Genomic DNA, 20,296 nt, shown 5'->3' with positions numbered 1-20,296 from the left:
CAACAACAGCGCCGAGGGAAAAGCCCTCTTTTTATCTCTTGGCAGAGGCGCAGCCGCGCGGGGAGGGCACGTGGGGCTCGGGCGCCTCTGATTGGCGGGGCCTGGGAGGCGCTGCTGGTTGCTCGGTTGCCGGGGCTGTGGTTGGTATGTAGGCGAAGGGAGCGTCCAGTTTCGGGACAGAGGCGTCTTCCCTGCAGCGAGAGGAGCTGGCGCCGCCCGAGCGTTGTCACCGCCGGCATGAGGAAGCGGAACGAGGCCGTCAGTTTGGAGCATGAGCGCTTCAGCTCCTCCGCCCCGGCGGCGCCGACGGGCCCGGTCGGGACCTCCTCTTCCTCGCACCCGCAGAAAGGTTTCAGCTTGAGAACGAGCCTGCGTTTCCCTTGCGGCGCCCGGCCTGCCGCCGGAGACTCTGGCATGAAGCGAACGTCGGGCAGGTGAGACGTCCGGGCGAGGGCCGCGTCACCATGGCAACCCCGCTCGCTCTTTCGGGCGGGGCGCCTCGTGGTGACGAGGAGGGCGGCGGGGGGGGGGCCGTCGCGAGCCTGACTTCGGCCTTACCGTTTCTATGGCAACGGGCGGCCCGGGTGGCATCGCCTCCGCAGCCTTCTTTTCCCTCATTTCTCTTTCCTCCGCCGCCGCCCCCCCCCAACTGCACAGACAGCCTTGGCATCGCTATGGCAACCGCCTCGAGAGAGCCCTCGCCCGCCGCAAAGCCCCAACGGAGTGCCCTTGATACCGCTCGTCTCGCCCTCCTCGCGTCCCGATTAAGGGCTGCCCTGGCGGGGTTGGGTTGGGGGCTCGCCGGCTGGCCTTTCCGCTCGCGATGAAGCCCCCTGTGAAGGGACTGTGTCGTTGTTTAGTAGAAGGACCGGGAGCCTCCCCTGCCGCCCGCGGCTGTGCTTCAGCGCCTTCCCTTCCCTATTGCTGCATTGTGTTTACCGACTGCGACTGCAGGCCAAGAAGGGGGTGTGTAAGATGGATAAGGGGGTATGTAAGATAAGGGACATTTCAAATCTGCAAGATCTTTATACTGGTGGGGGATTGGGCGGGGCGGGGCGACTGACGACTTCAGCTAAGGTCAGGGCTGTGTAAACTAGTCAAACATGTTTTTGAGGTGTTTTAGTTGATATACGATGCCTCCAGTTGAAATCTAATGGGATTTGTTTTTAGCCCATTGTTCCACTGCTGCAAAATGGGAATCGATTTCTAATCTCGATCAATTTGTTAAGGCCTCAAACGTGCTTGCTTCTTAAATTCGGAGATTTCTGCAGCAACTGAGACACTAATGATAGAATTGTAGCATTTATTCTGTTTGAAATGATTATCTTGAATCTGGCTGTCATCAAGGAAAATACATACAGTATTTCAAAGTACACAAAGTCTTTGTTTCTTTTCTGTTGTACATGAGCATGCAAGCTTCTGCTTTTCCTCCTATGTGTTGCATTTAGAATACAGTAGGTTTGTAACAGCTTTGACCCTGAATCTTCTGTCCAGCATACTTTTGTAAGTTCTTTTCCCATTTCCATTTAGAAAATTTCAGATAAACTTTTTTTACCAGGGTAGGGAGTAAGAGTTCAGACTGCTGCAACATCTAGCTCAGAGGATCACAACCTTGGGTCATTAGATATTCTTGGACTATAACTCCCAGAGCCTTTGTCAGCACAGCTGGTTGGTGAAGGCTTCTGAGATACGCAGTTCAGAAACTGCGGGGGCTCCAACATTGGGAACTGCTGTTCTAGCTCAATAGCATGCCGGTTTGTGTCTCTTTTCAACATATGAAATAGGACTTTTTTTCATTTCACTTGTTTGGTCCTTTAAACATTAATCAGCCTTTGATCTCTTCTCTACTAGTTTTTGTGTTTTTCCACCCAGCTTTTTTACAGTTTAGAAGTGGTTTACAACTTGCTGCTGTTAATCCTCCCAGCAGCCAGAGAAGCTGTATGAAATGAAGGTGATTACCCAAGTCATTCAGTGACCTTCAGAGCTTAGTAGGAGTTTGAACTTGGATACTTACACATCCACTAATTTTGCCTACTATTGAGCCTAGTAAAATGCTAATAAGGGGACACACATGAAGTTCTAAATGAAACTTGGAACTCATGAAACGATCAAATCTTCGCAGTTTCTGTTCAAATGCACACTTCATCTAAAATATTTATTTCTTACCTTTGCTAAATATGTTTTAAAATGAAATGTGTTTTCAAACATTCCCAGGTTTTTCTTATTGAATTTTTAATTTAGAGTTTTCTGTTGTTGAAAATGTCAGTTTCTTTTTAAGCCTATAAGAGCTTAATGTATGCATCTGTGTGTAATTTCTGGAGAAAAAACTTTAATTTTTACCTGCTTAGACTGCAAAAGACATCTTAGAGTTTTCAAGGCAAAACAACACTGTATTAGGTTCATCCCTTCCCTTTCATTGTCAGCATCTAAGTTGCTTTGTGCAAAATTATACCATTTATTTGTACTATCTACCTTAACAGCTGCAGTATGAGCTCTGGCCAATACAGTATTTGAATTCTTAGAGTCATTTCTATTGGAGGTTTTTCAGCCATTCTCAACAGGGGTCATACAGTCCCTTGGCGTATTTAAAGGGGGCACAGACTGGAAACAATTCTTCACACACCAACTTATAAGATGTGTTATGTGACTTACACAATCTTGATTAGTAATGTATTTCTTTCATATTGTGTTTATGGCTGTGGCCAAAAAAAGACTGAGAATAATAAGCAACATTTGTAAAATAATGTAATCTTACCTCTACACTATGTCTTTGTTCTCCACCCAGTTACACTGTTTTATTTATTGCCCTGTCTCGTTATCTTTGCCTGACTCTGATCAAATGGGATGGTTTGAATGTAAGGGGATGAGCGACTTGGAGCCTTCCAGAAGGTGTTGAATTACATCTTCCATTGCCCCTCACCATTAACTGCCCTGACCAGGGCTGTTGTGACTAACTGTCCAACAACTTCTGAAGCGTTATGCATTGCTCTCCTTCCATGCTAACCTGTGGCTCACTATTTTATTCTCTCAATATAGGAATACAACAACAAGTCTTAGCAAGCTGTAGGCTTACATGCATTCTTCCCCGTTCCTGGCTTGAAACAAACACTATGCTTTGCTTTTTTCAGCTAAGCATGGTATTAATCACAGTTAAGGTTTTGGATTAACCTATTAAGTAGAAGCAGATGTGAGTAGATAGCTCAGTGAGTTAAGTGTCTGGCTGTGGAGCCAGAGGTTGGGAGTGCAATTCCCCTCTGTAACTGCAGGGAGACGAACCAGTCTGCATGGCCTTGGGCAAGCTGCATAGTTCCAGGATGCGCTCAGAAGACGGAGATGTTAAGCCATTTCTGAGTGTACTCTCTACCTAGAAAACCCTGAAAATGGTCCCCATAAGTTAAAATTTACTTGATGACCATCATCATCATCAAGTAGAAGTAGAAACAGAAATGACTGATTTCAAGGCTGTAGCAGAGGAGATTGGAGAAGTGTGTAACCCTCAGGCTAGTGCAGGCTCATTTTTGTGACTATGGCTTAATGTTATGCTTTAATAAAGCTGTTTGTTTTGTTCTTCCATTTATTTTAACCTTCGGTACTGTACTCTGTGTACTCTCTTTGCTTGATAGTGCAGTACAAAAAACATAAAGATACAGCATCCAGTACATGCATAATTACTAGTCTTTCAGTGAGCACTGTATGTGAAAATACACTTTTCTAGCTAAAATCTTGTTCATTCTAGCATAATGAAGTTACATCAGTGAAAACGTCCTAACATTAGACCCAGGCAACCAGAATTTTGCATTTTGATTGCGCAGGCAATTGCACAGTTCCTATCGAGACTATTGTGTGGCATACATGACTGCTGGATAGCTCGGTGGTAGAGGTCTCTAGCTGTGAAGCTAGAGGTTCGGAGTTCAATTCCCCATTGCTTCCTTCACAAGGGCTGAATTTGATGATTCGTTAGGTCCCTTCTAGCTTCGCAGTTCTAAGATTATTATTATAATAACCATTTAAATCTCACCAGTTACTCATAAACATGTTTTAACTTGCTTATAAATGTAGATAAAGGTTGCAGAAAAAATATAACACATCCTGGAAATGCAGCCAGTGCATTCCTGTAACATTGTCAGAGCCAACATATAGCCACCCTATTAGAACTTAAAGGTAAGTGAGGTGTTTTAAGGAGTGGTTTTATCAGTTCCATCCCACACCACCTCAGTTAACTTCCATGGCCAAGCAGGGATTTGAAGCCAGGTCTCCTGAGTCCTGCATTTGTATTGTTTCTTTGATCATGTGGCCTTTTCCTGATTTTTCTTGAGTTCTAGTTTGTCATTCTATACTCATACTATACTAGTTACCTTTTTTTCCCCCCAAAATAGCCAGCTCAGTTTTTAAAAGTATTTTTCCAACTGTTGGGGGGAAATGCACATTTTCTGTGCTTAGGGCAGATTTTTTGTAAATGCCATGTATGTATATGGTATTTTTACTAAGAGAAGGTATGGTAGGGCACTTTACTAAGGAGCTTATAACCAGAACAAAAATATGAAAGAGAGAATGGAGGGAAACAGGTGACAAAGTATGCAGTTATTTCAGTTACATCTTCTTTTACTTGGTTACAGTGCAGCATAGTGATTAGTGTAATGACCCAGAAGCTTTCTGGAAAGGTTGTATTTGAGAAGGGAAAAGTGTGTATGAGAAGGGCTGTTCCACATCCTGAGAGACAATTTCAGGATAATGATCAGTATTCAACATACAAGCTTGAAATAGTGTAGAGGCATCTAAGTAGAATTATCAGAGGCAGCTGAAGATACAGAATTGGATGGGAAGTGAGAGACACCAGGCAAAAAGGTAGAGATGGGTGTTGTAGTGAACAGGTAGTACTGAGAGTCACAGGATATGATGAGGCTATTTAGGAGCAAAGTTATATAGAAAATTATAGAGGTTCTGGTACGGAGTACTGACAAACCCCAGAGGAGACATAAGAGTCATTTTGAAAAGCAGATAGAGAGTTAGAAAGAAAACCATCCGAAGACAGATTGCTAAAACTTAAGGCGGAAAGTATGCATGGGGAATTATTAGCCTAGCAAACCACATAGTGAGGTCTGCCGAGTCCCTTTTCCCTCCTAGAAGGAAAGCCATATTGAAACAAAGGCTATCAAATAAAGATGGGGAATCAGTGGTTCGGTACCAGAAGAGTCTTGAGGTTGGCCAGCTTCACCACATTTTTTTGTTGTGGATTTTGTGGGAGTTCCCAGCACTGAAAAATATAGCCTGCAAAAGGTCAATGAACTCTACCCAGCTACAAGGACTGGTGATCACTGCATACAAAAGACCGCTAATGACACACATCAATCACAGTGACAGATAATCTCTCCCTCTTATCACAACAATACACCCACAACAAAAAACACGTTGATCACCACAATCACCCATCTTCTGATAAGGACAAAAGCTGATCCCACAGCTATAAATACTCAACTGTCCAAACAAACTGCAGCAGAGCTCAGACAAAGTTCTGACTCCTGTCCTCTGAAGATGCCGGCCACAGAGACTGGCGAAACATTAGGAAGAACAGCCTTCAGAACACGGCCAAATAGCCTGAAAATCCCACAACAGCCATCAGATCCTGGCCGTGAAAGCCTTCAAGAATACACAACTAGCTATGTTAAGAAGATGTAAATTATTTATTTATTTATTTATTTATTTATTTATTTATTTATTTATTTATTTATTTATTTGCTTTATATCCCGCCCATGTGGTCTGTTCGACCACTCGGGGGGGAATTTTTCCATATGTCCACTTGTCTCTTCTGGTTTTTTCTTTCACATTCTGAGACACATTTGCCATGAAGGTTAGCAAGGAAGTTTTGTGACATTGAACTCTTTCAAGATACTTTGTATCATGATTTTATATGCCTTATATATATGATTTATTCCTTCTTAGTATTTCTTTGGTTACATTTGCTTGTTATAATAATCTAAAAGTCCTATAGTTTACATTTATTTAGCTGACAATACAATGTGGTTAACCTTGTGTTTGGAACAAAGTGAGGAAAGGCAATTTTATGTTATACTTCAGATGAGATCACATTTGGCCTCATTTATTATATTACTGCAGACACTCAGAATAACTCTTTCCAGGCTATAGAGGTTTTTTTTTTAAAAAAGGTCTTGAGGAACTCGCACTTCTGTGTATTAGCCAGTTGTTTTTCTGGCATCCTTTTGCATCCAATTCGTTGTTTTAGTTTCTTTCTTGAATATTTGTTTATAGGAGTGATTTTTCTTGGTCTAAAAATGGCTAGTGATTTACACAGGAAAGAATTTGCAAAAGAGCAGTCTTTTGAAAGAGACAGATGTCCTTGTGGATAATAAAGCTCAAGAAACTATTTGAACATTGTCCCTTTACAGAATGGAGAACTATCGTGTTATTACCCTTAGAGTCCCCTGTTGTCCGAAAGTCATCAATCTGTTTTATCCACAATGTATCCCAAACAGTTCATCAAAAGCCATCTATACAGTGGTGCCTCAACTTACGACTGTCCTGACATATGACCATTTTGAGTTGCAGCCGCAAAATTTTGCTTTGACTTGTGGCCGGAGCTTCGAGTTGCAAACAGAAAAGAGGCGGGGGAAAAGGCGGGGTATTCAAATGTAGGCAGCAATCGTTGGTCAGTGAAGAGCTTCTTTGTAGCGCTTTCGCCCCAACGGTTAGAGAGTGTGCGTCCGAGGAGGTTTCGGACTGCCTGGTGCTGTTGTCTGCTCCTAAGTAAGTACATTTACTTTGTTTTGCAGGGTGGGTTTGGGTTTGGGGAGTTATGTTTCTGTGCTGCCCCTCTGTTTGTTTTTTGTTTGTTTTTTCATCCCCATCACGTTCCAATGGGGCTGGCTGTGGGGGGGGGGCATTTTTTGTGATTATTTTTTTCACACTCCCCCACCGGAACGCAATGGGGCTGGCTGTGTGGGGGAGTGTTTTATGTTGTTATTTTTTCAGCCATGTCATGTTCCGATGGGTCTGGCTGTGTGGGGGCTGTTTTTTGTGATTGTTTTTCAGCTCAATCGCGTTCCAGTGGGGCTTGTTCTGTTTTTTGTTTGTTTGTTTTTTGATTATTATTTTCAACCGGAATGGATTAATGGGATTTCAGTGTATACCTATGGGAAATGGTGCAAAAACTTATGACCATTTCAAGTTACGCCCATCTTCTGGAACGGATTATGGTCATAAGTCAAGGCACCACTGTATTGGTAAAGCTTTTGCATTACCTTCTAGTCCTCTTGTATTAAAAGGATGAAAACCAAGTGTGCCTAATTGTGTCTGCTCATATCTGTCTCTTGCTACCTTTGCCTCTTTCTTTCTCTCTCCCTTTTATATTTTCTCACTGTTTGTATTTAGACTGAATATTTTGGAGCAATAGGAAGTATGAATGGTAATATCTAATCATTTAAATAACCCTTACCAACGCTACTATGAGACAAAGTCAAGAGGTTCAAGTGAATGCCCAAAACTGTTGTGTTTTTTGGCATTTTTATTAACTGATACAAAAGTGTGCTGCTTTTACAGTTTTACATTATTGTAAAACTCCTGCAGGGTATGTGTGCTATTGCTAAGTTCTAAATGTTTTTAGTTCTCATTTTGTTCTGATCTGGCTTAAAAATACTTATTTATCTTGTATATTTTAGCTCCTCTTGTACAACTAAAACAAACAGTATATGTATGTATGGTGTATCTATATGTTTGTGTGTGTATACATGCATGAACGCATTGGGGCAGAGGTAAATGAGAACAAAGGAGCCTGGCTCATCCAGGAGCGATGACCAGAGGCAAAAAGAGATAAATGTGAATGCCGATTGCTGTAATTGCTTGTTAAATTCTGAAATGTCTTTCTGTTTCCTATCCTTCTTTTTTCATCTTCACTGAGCCAGGGGATTATTGTGAAAGTGCAGGATAATGGGCATAACTGAGATAAGTTCTCACCTTGGAGGAAAAGAATTATTTCTGTTTGCCATAGTCTACTTAAAGCTAGTTCAAGATAATGTCCTTGGATTGCATGTACTTTCTCCAACTGTTTTTATGCCCCCAGCACCTGCTGTTGAATGTTGGTGACTTTATGACAAAAACAAAACTGAGAAAAGAAATAATCCTTTCCAAAGCTGCCATTAGGCAAAGTCAGGAGGTTCAAGTGAATTCCAAAAATTGTGGGGTTTTTTGGCATTTTTCTAAAATCATACAAAAGTGTGCTATTTTTACAGTTTTATATTATTGTAAAACTCCTGCTGGGTATGTGTGCAATTGCTAAGTTCACCGAAAAAAATAAAACCTCTAGGTCTTTAAAGTAAGACATGCAGCACTCGCCAAAAGCCACCCAGAACTGTTAATCATTTTGTAGACGAGGCACATGCTCGAGGTATAGCTTGTTTCAAAGAACTATCTTACTGTTTTGCTGTCACTGTAAAAAACAACAACTGCAAGTTGTCCTTAAATCAGTCTGTGTGGGAAATGTTTTTTATTTACTAACCAGCATAACCAAGCACACTGATTATTTTATAAACCATATTTCAAAGTCAAATTGTGACTTCACCCCTCCACAGCATTGCCAAAATTCAGTGGCACTGAGTAGTGGCAGGTCTGAACCTTTGAGGGGTAAATCTAGTACAGATCGTACCTACTCTTGAAAATTGCCCACTCTTGTCAAGATTTCTATAGCAGGATCCCAAGATCTCAAAAAAGAAACAGGCTACAGGAATAATTATTATATATTTTTGAAGGTGTGAAACATCTACAGTACTTAGGAATGTTATAAGACAGCTATTTAATTTGAATAAATCAATGCGCGAAATCTGTTGCTGTAACTTTGTGTTGATGTAGCCCAGATTGGGTGCCAGAAATATTTAATTTAAACTCATGGTAAAATCCATGAGTTTAAATTAAATGTGTCCAGCACCTGATTTGGGTTACAGTGAGTGGCACAGTTACACAAGAGAATTTTGCGCAATGTATGGCTGTTGTAGGAATTTATATTTTAAAGTTTTGAGGATTTTGTGGTGGTGATGAATCTTCTGACAGTAAGTGGTTAAGGGGCCCTAATGTTTCAGAGGTGAGTAGTGCAGAAATATTGCCATTCACTGATATGTTTGAAGAGAGTAGGATGGAAAGAAGGGCTGAAGGAAATAGTGGGGCAGAAGAGAGATTATGGCATAGAGTTCTTTATGTCTGTTCATGGAAGGGCTTCTGAGGGTCTATGAACTAGGTGAAAAAAAAATTCCCTCCTTTAATTTAGTTCTTGTTATTGTGAAAATTTTATACAGAAATGTATGTCTACATGTTTATATGCATTTTATTATGTACCATTGGGTCAGAATTTATAGTAACCATAATAGCTCTTTCAAGCTGACTGAGATATTTAAGGAGTGGCTTTACCAGTTCCACAGTCCTAGACTGTCACTCTATCTGCTAAACCATACTGGGTTTATGTGCATTTTACTGATGAGGAAATTTGTTGCTTTAATCAGATTTTCAAAAGAGTCTATGACCCCTAATGAAGCAAGGATTTAGAGGAGATGGGGAGGCAGGAGTGATGGTCTAAAACACTGGTTCTTAACCTTGGGTTACTCAGGAGTTTTGGACTGCAACTCCCAGAAGCCTTCACCACCAACTGTGCTGGCTAGGGTTTCTGGGAGTTGCAGTTCAAAAACATCCGAGTAACAAAGGTTAAGAACCACTGGTCTAAAAGAACAAAAAGAGTCAACAAGTATTGATGGGCACAAACTGGCAGAAATCGTGGCTAGGAAGCGCTAAATACCTGTTTGGCAAAAAAAGAAAAAAAATCAGCACAAGAGATGGGTTCATGCCCTGGAAATGGGTTCATGTCCATCTCTAGTTAACAAAAGAAAATGTCTGTGAGAGAATATGGGTAAATGTTGAGAAGAGGTACATATAACCAACACAGGTAATTAATGGTGTAGGAGAAGCTGCTGAAGTGAAAAAAACAACAAAAATGTGGCTTTACGAATCTAATCTTTAGCCCGTACCTTGTAAGTAGAGTAATCTGTCGCCAATTTATATGATGAGTCAAAGTATGGTTATAACATGGAATGTTTTTAAAGATTATAGAGACTAAAGGTAATAGAGTTATAAAATATAGTGGTAGAATAACTCCTATCTTGCTGAATCAGTATTTTTAATGGCAGCCAGTCTGCAAAAAGAAGGGAAGTGTACCCTACAGGGAAGTGTAAACTGTACAGACTGCATTTTTTTGTGGAGGCATGTGAATTTTAACAAGATGTTTTAAACTACTGTACTTCAAAGATTTCTTTGCAATGGAACAATGTTTTCTGACTTAATTTAAATCTACCTGCCCATATTTCCATGGTGCTGAATCAAATGAAATGTATTTTACACCGAACCTTCACCTAGCAGCAATAACTCCTGTACAAAACTTTTCGAGCTGAGGTTGCTGTCCTTACTCAACACAAGCAGATATGTGTGTAAATACTTAATAAGAACACAAGCTGTTATCTGCAAACTACTTGAGCAACAAAGCTTTCCTGGTAATCATATGACCATGAATCAAGTCTTTTCTAGGTTTGTGGCTTCCACCACTACTTCTCCTTTGTTAATTATTCCTTCAGCTGCCTAAAATATGTCTGCAAGTGTTTCAGTTTTTGCTAATGTCTCAGTAAACCAAGTTGTGCTGTACTGTGTTTTAGGTAACCTAGATTCTAGGGTAACCTAGAATATGCCAGTTATGGAGAAAAATGCTATTATAGTTGATATTGATTGTGTTTTTCCCCCCAATATGTGCTACACTGACAGAAAAGGAACTGTTGTGCTTCTACGTGAAAGAAAGTAGATTTAAAAATCTAGCATAAAATCAAATTTTAATCTTGACTAGAATAGTTTCAGTGAAATGAATACGCCTTGCTCATTCACACCAGTGTAAGTCTCGTTGATTTAATTTGGACTTCTGTAATTAAAGCTAAAATTAGGTGTAGGTCGAATGTACCAAATTTAAATTAGAGATTTTCTTTTTTCAAAAGAGGTATTATTCACAATTCTTATTCACAGAATCCTTTTTTTAAAGGAGAAAAGCTAATGTGGTGCTTCTTATTTACCAGTTACATACTTATCATCTGCCATAGTTACATTTTAACTAAATGTTGCTTAGTGCTAATATAAATGATGTATTACTACTATTGGATAGTTGATGCAGCCCCCAAAGAGATGTATTCTAACCTATCTGAAAGGAGACATTAAACAGAATTCTATGTTTATTATTATTATTAATTTAAGAGCAGTTCTTGCATGCTTCAAAGGTGAAATATTTTAATTGCTATTAATACAAAGTACAGTAGCTGTAATCACAGGCTTACCTGCCTGTAAGCCCCACTGACATCCTATATGAACCTAGTGAGAGTGAAATATGCATTGTATTGTACTGTAAACCATACAGCACCTTTTAGGATCTGTATTCTAGTATCTTTAAACAATGCTGGAATATCTATAGTCTGTCTTCAACATGTGTAAAACTAAACTAATACGTATCTTTAGTTTACTTTCAGTATCAATGTATCAGTTATCTTGAGGGTAGCTTGAGGGGTTGCCTGAAAATTTCTTGTTGAATAATGGAAAAAGCATTTTTCTTTTATTTTGTTTTTAAATTCAGGACATAACATTTAGTGTGGGGAAGATTGTGGTCTGATTTGTTTGAGTGTCATGTTGAAATGGTTTTTGACCCAGTATAAATTGCCTGTCTTTCTAAACTTCTTTACATTTTTCTTTATTACAGTATTTGGTTTTCAAGGCTAGAGATCCAGAGAATTTTGTTGAGTCTGCATATTTGAGCAAATCAACCTAGTTCACAGTTTCTAAAATAGAAACTCCATTCAGAACACAGTTATCCTTCAGACTGTGTACTTCTCCAAACTTGTCCTACAACACTGCTCTCAAAAATGCATTAAAGTGTGTTCATTAGAGAAAATGAAATACAGAAAATGGACATCTTGGAAAGTAAAACTAAATGCACGTTTTTCTGTATTCAAAACAAGTTGCAGATTACTGCAAACATTAGAGGGATTTATGATTGAATGTATACAAAGGTAACATAAGGCAATATAGACTAATCGGTTCTACAGTATGAAGTTACAGTGCTAAGTATTGGTATAAGGCAGTGGTTCCCAACCTTGAGTAACTCAGAGATTCTTGGACTGCAACTTCCAGAAGCCTTCACTGCTAGCTGTGCTAGTTGAGGGTTTCTGGGAGTTGCAGTCCAAGAACACCTGGGTTATCTAAGTTTGGGAACTATTGGTGTAAGGGAATTTCTTCATGGGGAGTAGATCTAGTATCATGTTACAGTGGCAAGACTTGAATCTAACTACTGTATAAAAAATCTTGGGATTGGGTTTTCACTAGCCTTGGTATACAGTATATGAAATCATTTGATCAGGAAACAAACAGGGATTATATAGGCACCCAGTAAGAAGAACATCCTCCTCTATTTCCTCTTTTTTAGGAAGGATGGGCTGTGATTTAACTCTTTAGGACCTGGGCTAGCTATCAACTGCATGCAGTAATATGTCATTTAAAGTATGTTATCAGGAAAGTGACTATTCGAAAAAGTGCTTTGGATAGGTGTTTCTCGCATAGATCTGATTGTGATGATGGGACCCTCTTGAAGTTGAAGATGGCTTCAGAAGCATTTTGCAATATTGCACTGGGGCATGATTTCAAAGGAGAAAAGTTAATGGATATTCCCAAAGTAGTTCTTTGTATCCTGATTTGTTTCCTAGGACTAATGTTTCTGAGTACTGTTAATACTTCTACAGGAGATGCCACCATTTTTACTAATTTATCTCTTGCTCAATTTTAATATCAGTGTTGATAGTGGTGGTGAGAAAGACTGTAGTTCTATCTCTAGGTTTATTTGTTAAACCATAATATAAATAATATTTATTATATGTAATATTTATTTAAAATAATAATATAAAAAGAGTAGAATTGGTATTGTTTTCTTCATTGTGCCATTTCATATTTTTAAACATATATTGGCTAGATTATGGCAAATCCAAAATAGTTGTATTCAATAAGGCTTGGAAACCTCAACCTTGGATATTTTACGGGAAAGCTATCCAACAGGTGAAAGAATTCAAATATTTAGGAGTAAACTTCCACTATCGCAACTCATGGGCCAGACATCACCACATTATTACTAAAGTGGTAAGGCTGTCTATGTAAGCAATACTTTTTTATGCATGGGGCAACACAAACATCCCTGCTGTCTGAGGGTCTTCAAAGCTAAGCTGTCTCCCAACTCTTGTATGGGATTTCAGTCTGGCTCGACACCTTCAACTCTTTGGTGGAAAGACTCCAGGCCTCTTTCCTCTACAAAATCTTTGCTGTTCCCCACTGTTTGCCATATGCAGCTTTGTGCTTGGAGGCTGGATTAACTAGGCTGAACACACAAGCATGTTTGAGACAATTTAAGTACTGCCTGAGAATTTGTTTCTTGCTAGACAAAGACTCCTTAATTAGGGGCATCCTGTCTGACCCATTCTCCCTGCCTAAAACTGTTCATTCAAAAAGGTTCAAATTCTGGGCATTTCACTAGACCACTTGGGTGCTCTATCATTTATGCAGTCGTATAGACTGCTAAAAGTTAGGCTTTTGGACACTGAAGGGCAAGACCTTTTTGGGGCAGCCCGTAAAGTTTGTTCACCTTTAAACTTACAACTCCCTCTACACATTTACAAATTGGCCAGTTACCTGCATATTATAGAGAGTCCACATGATTGGTGTGCCTTCACTCTCATAAGATGCTATGTACAGTACTTCCATCTAATATTCTATATGGTAGATTTAACTCCCAACCAATGGAAACACGGCTCTGCCCTTGTAATTCTAGGGCCCTTGAATCCCTGGCACATATGCTTCTTTATTGTAGAGTATACAATGATATCCGTGCATCTAATTTGGAGCGAATTCTTGCTAGTTTACCTGGTTGATCAAAGGAGATACAGTAATTCTGTACACTCTCCTGCTAGGAGAAAAAATCTATACCAAGCAGATGGCCAAATATATCAATCTATTAATACAGTGATGCAGGTCACAATTTCCAACAAACTTCTTGTTCTGCCCTCATGGGATGTAATCAACAACTTCCCAGGTTTGCCAAAGCCTCGCTGCTAATGTCTAGCTGTTCATTCAAATGAATTGTGTTTGTTTTGCTATGTTTCATCAGTATTTATGACTCTTGTCCTTTTTGTTTCCTTTCTAACTGGGCATACACTTCTCATCTGGGCAAGGACTGTTGCCTGTTGTGTTACATGTTTCTTTTCAGATGTCAATAAATGTTCAAAATATATATATATTGGCTAAAATTCTGTTGCCTAGCATAGTAGGCCCATTAAATCACTGGGGATTTCATGAGTCAGCTCTTCTGTAAGTCCCATTGATTCAAAGTACATGTAATTAACTTTAGCACAATAGGTTGCAACTGGAGTAGGCCCATTTACTCACCAGATCACTGATTGAGTGGGCCTACTCTAGTGTGACTTACCATGCTTAGCAACAGGATTGCAGCCACTTTTGCTAATTAAATATAAGTCAGAAGTTAGGCATTTAATGTTAGGCTGATGAAATGTTGTGTGGAGTAGTATCTGGAAAGTATATGTAGTTCCAGAAAACAATAATCTTTGCAGGTATAATGGAATTTCTATAGCCATAAAGGTGGAGTTCTAGTTGTTTTTATAGAAGGTTTTGTTATTGCTGTGGGTTTTTGAAAGGTTCCCTCCCTCGCTGCTTTACTGGTTCTATTAATAATTTGGTGTGTTGCAAAAAGTGTACCAAAACAGGATGGGTCATAAGTGCTCCTGTACAATTAATTAGGCTTCTGATTTATGGATAATCTCATAATTTCCAAGAGATTTGGCAAGCAATTTAAAGACTATATCCTTATTTCCCATCCCTCCCTGGTTAATACATATCCCAAGTCTGCAAATAAAGAATTAAATCCCCCCCCCCCTTTGGTTAAATAGGGAGAAACTTGCATTTATCCATTATCATCCTTGCTTTCCTTCCCCACCCCCTTCAATATGCAACTTTTATATACTGTACATAATAATGTGATTATTAAATAACAAGAGTTTCTGAAATAGTAGCTTATGAAAATAGGAACCTACTGATGTTATGATCTATGAAAATGGATGGATATAGCTTATATATTCTTAATTAAGTTTAGAGCAAAACTTGCTTCACAAGTGTCTTTAATATAGTGTGAACTTTTTAAAAATACCTCCTCTCCATACTCTTTTACAGGAGACATGGGATGTGGTATCGGTTGCGGAAAGTAGTAATCTGGTTGTTGGGAGTATACATAGCCATTCCATTTCTAGTTAAACTTTGTCCTGCTATTCAGGCAAAGCTCGTCTTCCTAAATTTTGGTAAGAATCATGCTTCTCTTTTCTTTGCTTTGAAACTGTGTTGGTATTTTACTACAATGGTTCTAACTTTCTGATACAAATTGTAAAGGTAAAGGTAAAGGTTCCCCTTGACATTTAGTCCAGTTGTGTCCAACTCTAGGGCACGGTGCTCATCCTTGTCTCCAAGCCGTAGAGCCAGCGTTTGTCCATAGACAGTTTCCGTGGTCACGTGGCCAGTGAGACAGAACGCTGTTACCTTCCCACCATGGTGGTACCTATTTATCTACTTGCATTTTTACATGTTTTCGAACTGCTAGGTTGGCAGGAGCTGGGATAAGCCACGGGAGCTCACTCCGTCGCATGGATTCAGTCTTACTACTGCTGGTCTTCTGACCTTGCAGCACAGAGGCTTCTGCGATTTAACCCGCAGCGCCACCACATCCCTGACAAACTGTACTTACCTTCAAAGCCCTTCTTTAAATTTTAGCCTTTGAAGCTCTTCCACTTTGTGTGTTCAAATAAGATGTTTAGCTTCTTAGGAGGCTACTGTAAGAACATGATGTAGAAGCCTACTGTCATTAAAGGACTGGGGTCACAGGGATTTTAAGTCATTTTGCAAAGTTCGCATAACTTGTTCTTCCTTGTCCCTCCCTACTTAAAAATCCAGAATGTCATTGTTGTATACACATTTAAAAGCATGCAAGAGCTAGCTTTGTTACCATCGGCTTGTATTTCATTGCTGCTTTGTAAAATGCAGCTAGAAGAAAGGCTTGATGATGCCTGGGATTTTTGTTGTTGTTGGCTTCGGCAGAGAATGTTCTAGTGCCGTCCAATGAAAAAAGCAATTGTTCCTTGTCTACCCTCTGCAGTAGCATCTTCTGTGCTACAACTTGGTGTGACCATCATCTAATTGATGTGCTTTCTTTCTTTGTGGAAAGTTCACTATTAGCTTGTGCAAATGCTGTGTCTGAAAACAATATCAGTTAGGGGCACTGTATTCTGAATCTTTTGACTTTCAGATTCAGGTGTAGGATTTTTAAAAAAACATTATTTAAAAATCTGTTTTGCCTTGAGTCTGGGACCTAGATCAGACAATCAGTTATGATCTACTTTGCTATGAACATTTATGTTTTAATGAGCCATTTTGAAGGTAGTTACAATGTGTACAGTACAAATTACAAATAAAAAACTTGATTTCTCATTTATTCTCACTAGTTGCATGTTTAATATATAGAGAGTTTCTCCTGCCTTCTAAACCTTTTAAAATATCCAGTGACCAAGTCATTTTTACATGATAGGGTTTAACCCATTTTGCATATTTATGTTTGATAATATTTGTCAAAGCTGTTAAATGATCTCAAGGAGTAAGTAGATATACTGTAACACTAATGTTTTGTCTTTCAGTGAGAGTGCCCTACTTCATTGACCTGAAAAGGCCCCAGGATCAAGGTTTAAACCACACCTGTAATTACTACCTGCAGCCAGAAGAAGATGTAACTATTGGAGTCTGGTAAGAGATACTTTATTGTTCTGTTATTTATTGCAGTCCTTTCCTTATAGGTACAGAACCTATATGTTTAATCTCACTGAGATTGTATTTTGGTTTTTTGTATGTGGGGTGTGCATGTTAATGTGCACTCATTTCTTGGAACTCAGTGATCTTTTGAAATATATTTTATGATGTGGGTAAAGACTGAAATAGATTAAGGCATGCACAGAATGTAGCTACAATACAACAGATTGCAAGGAAGAGAGGCTGGTGATCCAAAGCTGTCACTATTTTTCTGCAACGTTTGAAGGTCACACCTTCAAGAACTAAAAATTGTATTTGTTTCTTATTTAAACAACATGGGATTTTTCCTGCAAACCATTCTAGTCTCTAAAAGCACAGAATGGGAACAGTACAGGCCTACATAAACAAGCAACATTTAATAGAAGTTACTGCTCAGTTGCAACTAAGTTGTGAAAGTGGCTCCTTTTGCGCTAATCTTTAGTTTGGAAAGTAGCTCTTTAAGGATGCTTTTCTTCCACTTCTTATTCCATGGAGTGCTCTGCATGGATAAAATTTAGTGTGGGTTGCCCAACAAGATAGCTTCTGAAGCTAGCCCTATGGCAGTGGAAACTAGTGGGATAGAGAGTTTCACATCTTTCTCTAGATGTCAAGAACAGACTGTGAACAAGTGCAGAGTGCTGCTGTTCATGGCTCCAGTCATCATCTTAGAATTGCAGAACTTAAAGGGGCCCTATGAATCACTGAGTCCAGCTCCTGTGGGGGACTGAACTCTCAACCTCTCTTCCATGATACTTAATTCTGTATGCCAGTCCTGATTTTCATTTCTTTTTCTTCAACCAGTGACTATTCTGGTCCCACCGAACATGTTTAGTCAAGATTGGGCTTTTGGGTCCACTTACTAAGTTTTTTTCCTTGAAAGTTTCAGGCAGAATTCTCTTCATAAAAAAATTCACAGTATGGAAGAAGATAGCCAGTACTTCCTTGGTTAACAGTGAATATGCTGCAGGATGCCAGTGACTTCAGAAGGTCAAGTGGAGATTAAGCAAAAATCAAGCAGAACATCCCCCAGCAAAGCACTGTGCTCCACTAATGGCCGACAGGATTCTGCCCTTTGCATACTTAAAGACCCTACATATGCAAATATCTCTCTCCTGCATGGGATTAATATCTTTGTGACTCCACAAGGACCCACAATCAGGGAGTGAGTTGTCTGTTAGCAAGGGAGAATAACACATTTAGCGTTAACATATTCTGTATGGTATGGTGGTTTAAAAGTATTTAAACGTTCTGGTTTTATTTCCAAAGAGAAGTCAGTGATTGTAACAAGTGCATGGGTGGAATGTCCTACTCTGCTGATGCTTGAGCTTTATAAAAAGGGTATAGCACTTTTCCTGTATGGGAAATCTGGAAAGCAGGAGTTGTCATGTCACTTTATCTGACTTTTAATGGTTTTGAACAACATGCTTGCCAAGAAGGGATGTTGATACATAATTTATCTTGCTTTGGGCAAATTTGACTATCGTACAAAATTGTGGGGGCAGGCATAGTTCAGCAAATTCATTTTGAGCTAGGATCTCTGAGTAAATGGCAGCAGATGCTTGAAATCACTTTGTTTGTATTACTAGACAACTGAAAAACAGTTGAGCAAAATGAAGGCATTAAATTCATTTCTCAACTGGCCTTCAACTGTCTCTTCCTAATCCATGGAGAAAAGTTTTGTCCTCATGGCATATGATGATCATGTTTTGAAGTGCGTGAGTAGTATGAGTGGGCGTATTTATGTTTTGATGAATCAGCCTTCAAAGTTAATGACAGCAAGCAATTTTAAATACTATCTGCTAGAATTTCTTTCCCTTTGTTTTATTTGTCCATTTCCATTCTGTGTGAATTGCTGTGAAAGCAACCCACAAAGCGAGATTATTGTTGTTTTCCAATACGGACAGTGTGCGACCTAGCATTAATCCATGAACTGCCCAGAGAGTGTGCACAGTACAAGTTGAAATAATAAATAAATATACTGAATCTGATCTTTTAAATCTAGTAATTGCTTTGCAGTGGCCAGTGAAGTGAAGTAGTATTCCACTGGTACCAGAAGAGGGGTTTTCTTTAAGGTAGTAGCATAGAAGAAAGAGCCAAATGTCTTCTTCATATCCACTCTAATTCCATTAGTTACCAGCACTCCCTCTCTCGCATCCAATTTGCAGTTTTCAAGCAAAGCAGCAAGATGTAAAGAAGCATGCTGTTCCTTGTAACACTTTGAAAAATGAACCTAGGATCTTAACAGTGATTCTAAGAAGGAGAACAGAGACTGAGTCTATAATATAATACAACTGTACTTTGTGATATAACTTTCTTCCCTACTCTGCTGCCAGAAAATCAGGTCTGGAAGACTTCCAAAGCTGGTTTTGAAGTATATGAAGTAGGGAGGTGATCCCCAGTTTTTCTGGAGTCTGCTTTTTATCTCTAGAATATTTCACTGTTATCTCAAAAATATTTTTCCTTCCAAATTCCTGTTTGTACAGTAAGCATCCTGTCTTCTTCATGCTACTGTGCAATTAACAGCTTGTTGTAAGTACAAGCTAGCTTTACTCTGACCCTTAATTCTGGTTTAATAAGATGCTTAGCTGATGTAATTAAATGGGATAGAAGGCAGGGGAGGATAATCTTAGATTAAATGACAAGTGAGAAGTCCCTGTTACTAACTAATTTAAAAGGGGTTTCCTCTTGGAAGTGTTAAGACAAAATTCTTAGTGGCATTTGCTATGTTCAGTAGTTTGAATTCTATAGTGTTTTTTTCATTTTGAAATCTTTTTAGAAGAGTTGTACCCAGTAGTCTGTAAAGTTTATTTTAGCAATAGTGTTTCTTCATCTAGTTACCAGATGTAACTACAGTGCAGACCTAATCCAACTCATCTGTTTGCTTTCCTTGCACCGAAATTATAGTGGGTGGTGTGGTATGGTACAATATGGTATTGTGAGGTGAAAGATTTATGGGAAGTTGCTTGTATCCTCACAAGACTATTGCTTGAGATATAATATCATTTCTAGCCAGTACTGCTTGAGTCCACCTGGAGTAGGAAATGGCAAGCCACTCCAGTATCTTTGCCAAGAACGCCCCATGATCAGAAACAAAAGGCTAAAAGATATGACGCTGGAAGATGGGCCCCTCAGGTCGGAAGGCGTCCAACATGCTACTGAGGAAGAGTGGAGGACAAGTACAAGTAGCTCCAGAGCTAATGAAGTGGTTGGGCCAAAGCCGAAAGGACGCTCAGCTGTGGACGTGCCTGGAAGTGAAAGGAAAATCCAATGCTGCAAAGAAAAATACTGCATAGGAACCTGGAATGTAAGATCTATGAACACTGGGAAGCTGGAGGT

General features: G+C 39.5%; 1 protein-coding gene across 3 annotated transcripts in view; it reads left to right on the top strand.

Moving 5' to 3' along the window:
- Positions 1 to 20,296, top strand: part of ABHD12 (abhydrolase domain containing 12, lysophospholipase) — a 45,869-nt gene continuing 25,573 nt past the window's right edge. Inside the window, exons 1-3 of one of the 3 annotated variants that reach the window (XM_072988224.2) lie at positions 1 to 434; positions 15,305 to 15,429; positions 16,813 to 16,918. In XM_072988224.2, the coding sequence (XP_072844325.2) occupies positions 238 to 434; positions 15,305 to 15,429; positions 16,813 to 16,918 (428 nt within the window). In that variant the 5' untranslated portion in view covers positions 1 to 237. Of the gene's footprint in view, positions 435 to 709; positions 988 to 15,304; positions 15,430 to 16,812; positions 16,919 to 20,296 lie in introns of those variants that run through there. The other 2 variants (XM_072988244.2, XM_072988233.2) reach the window with 2 other exon arrangements.

Source organism: Pogona vitticeps, chromosome 1 (assembly GCF_051106095.1).
Source record: "Pogona vitticeps strain Pit_001003342236 chromosome 1, PviZW2.1, whole genome shotgun sequence".
Classification (NCBI taxonomy): domain Eukaryota; kingdom Metazoa; phylum Chordata; class Lepidosauria; order Squamata; family Agamidae; genus Pogona; species Pogona vitticeps.
Note: the sequence above shows the minus strand (reverse complement) of the source record. Positions and strands in the feature narration are given on the sequence as shown.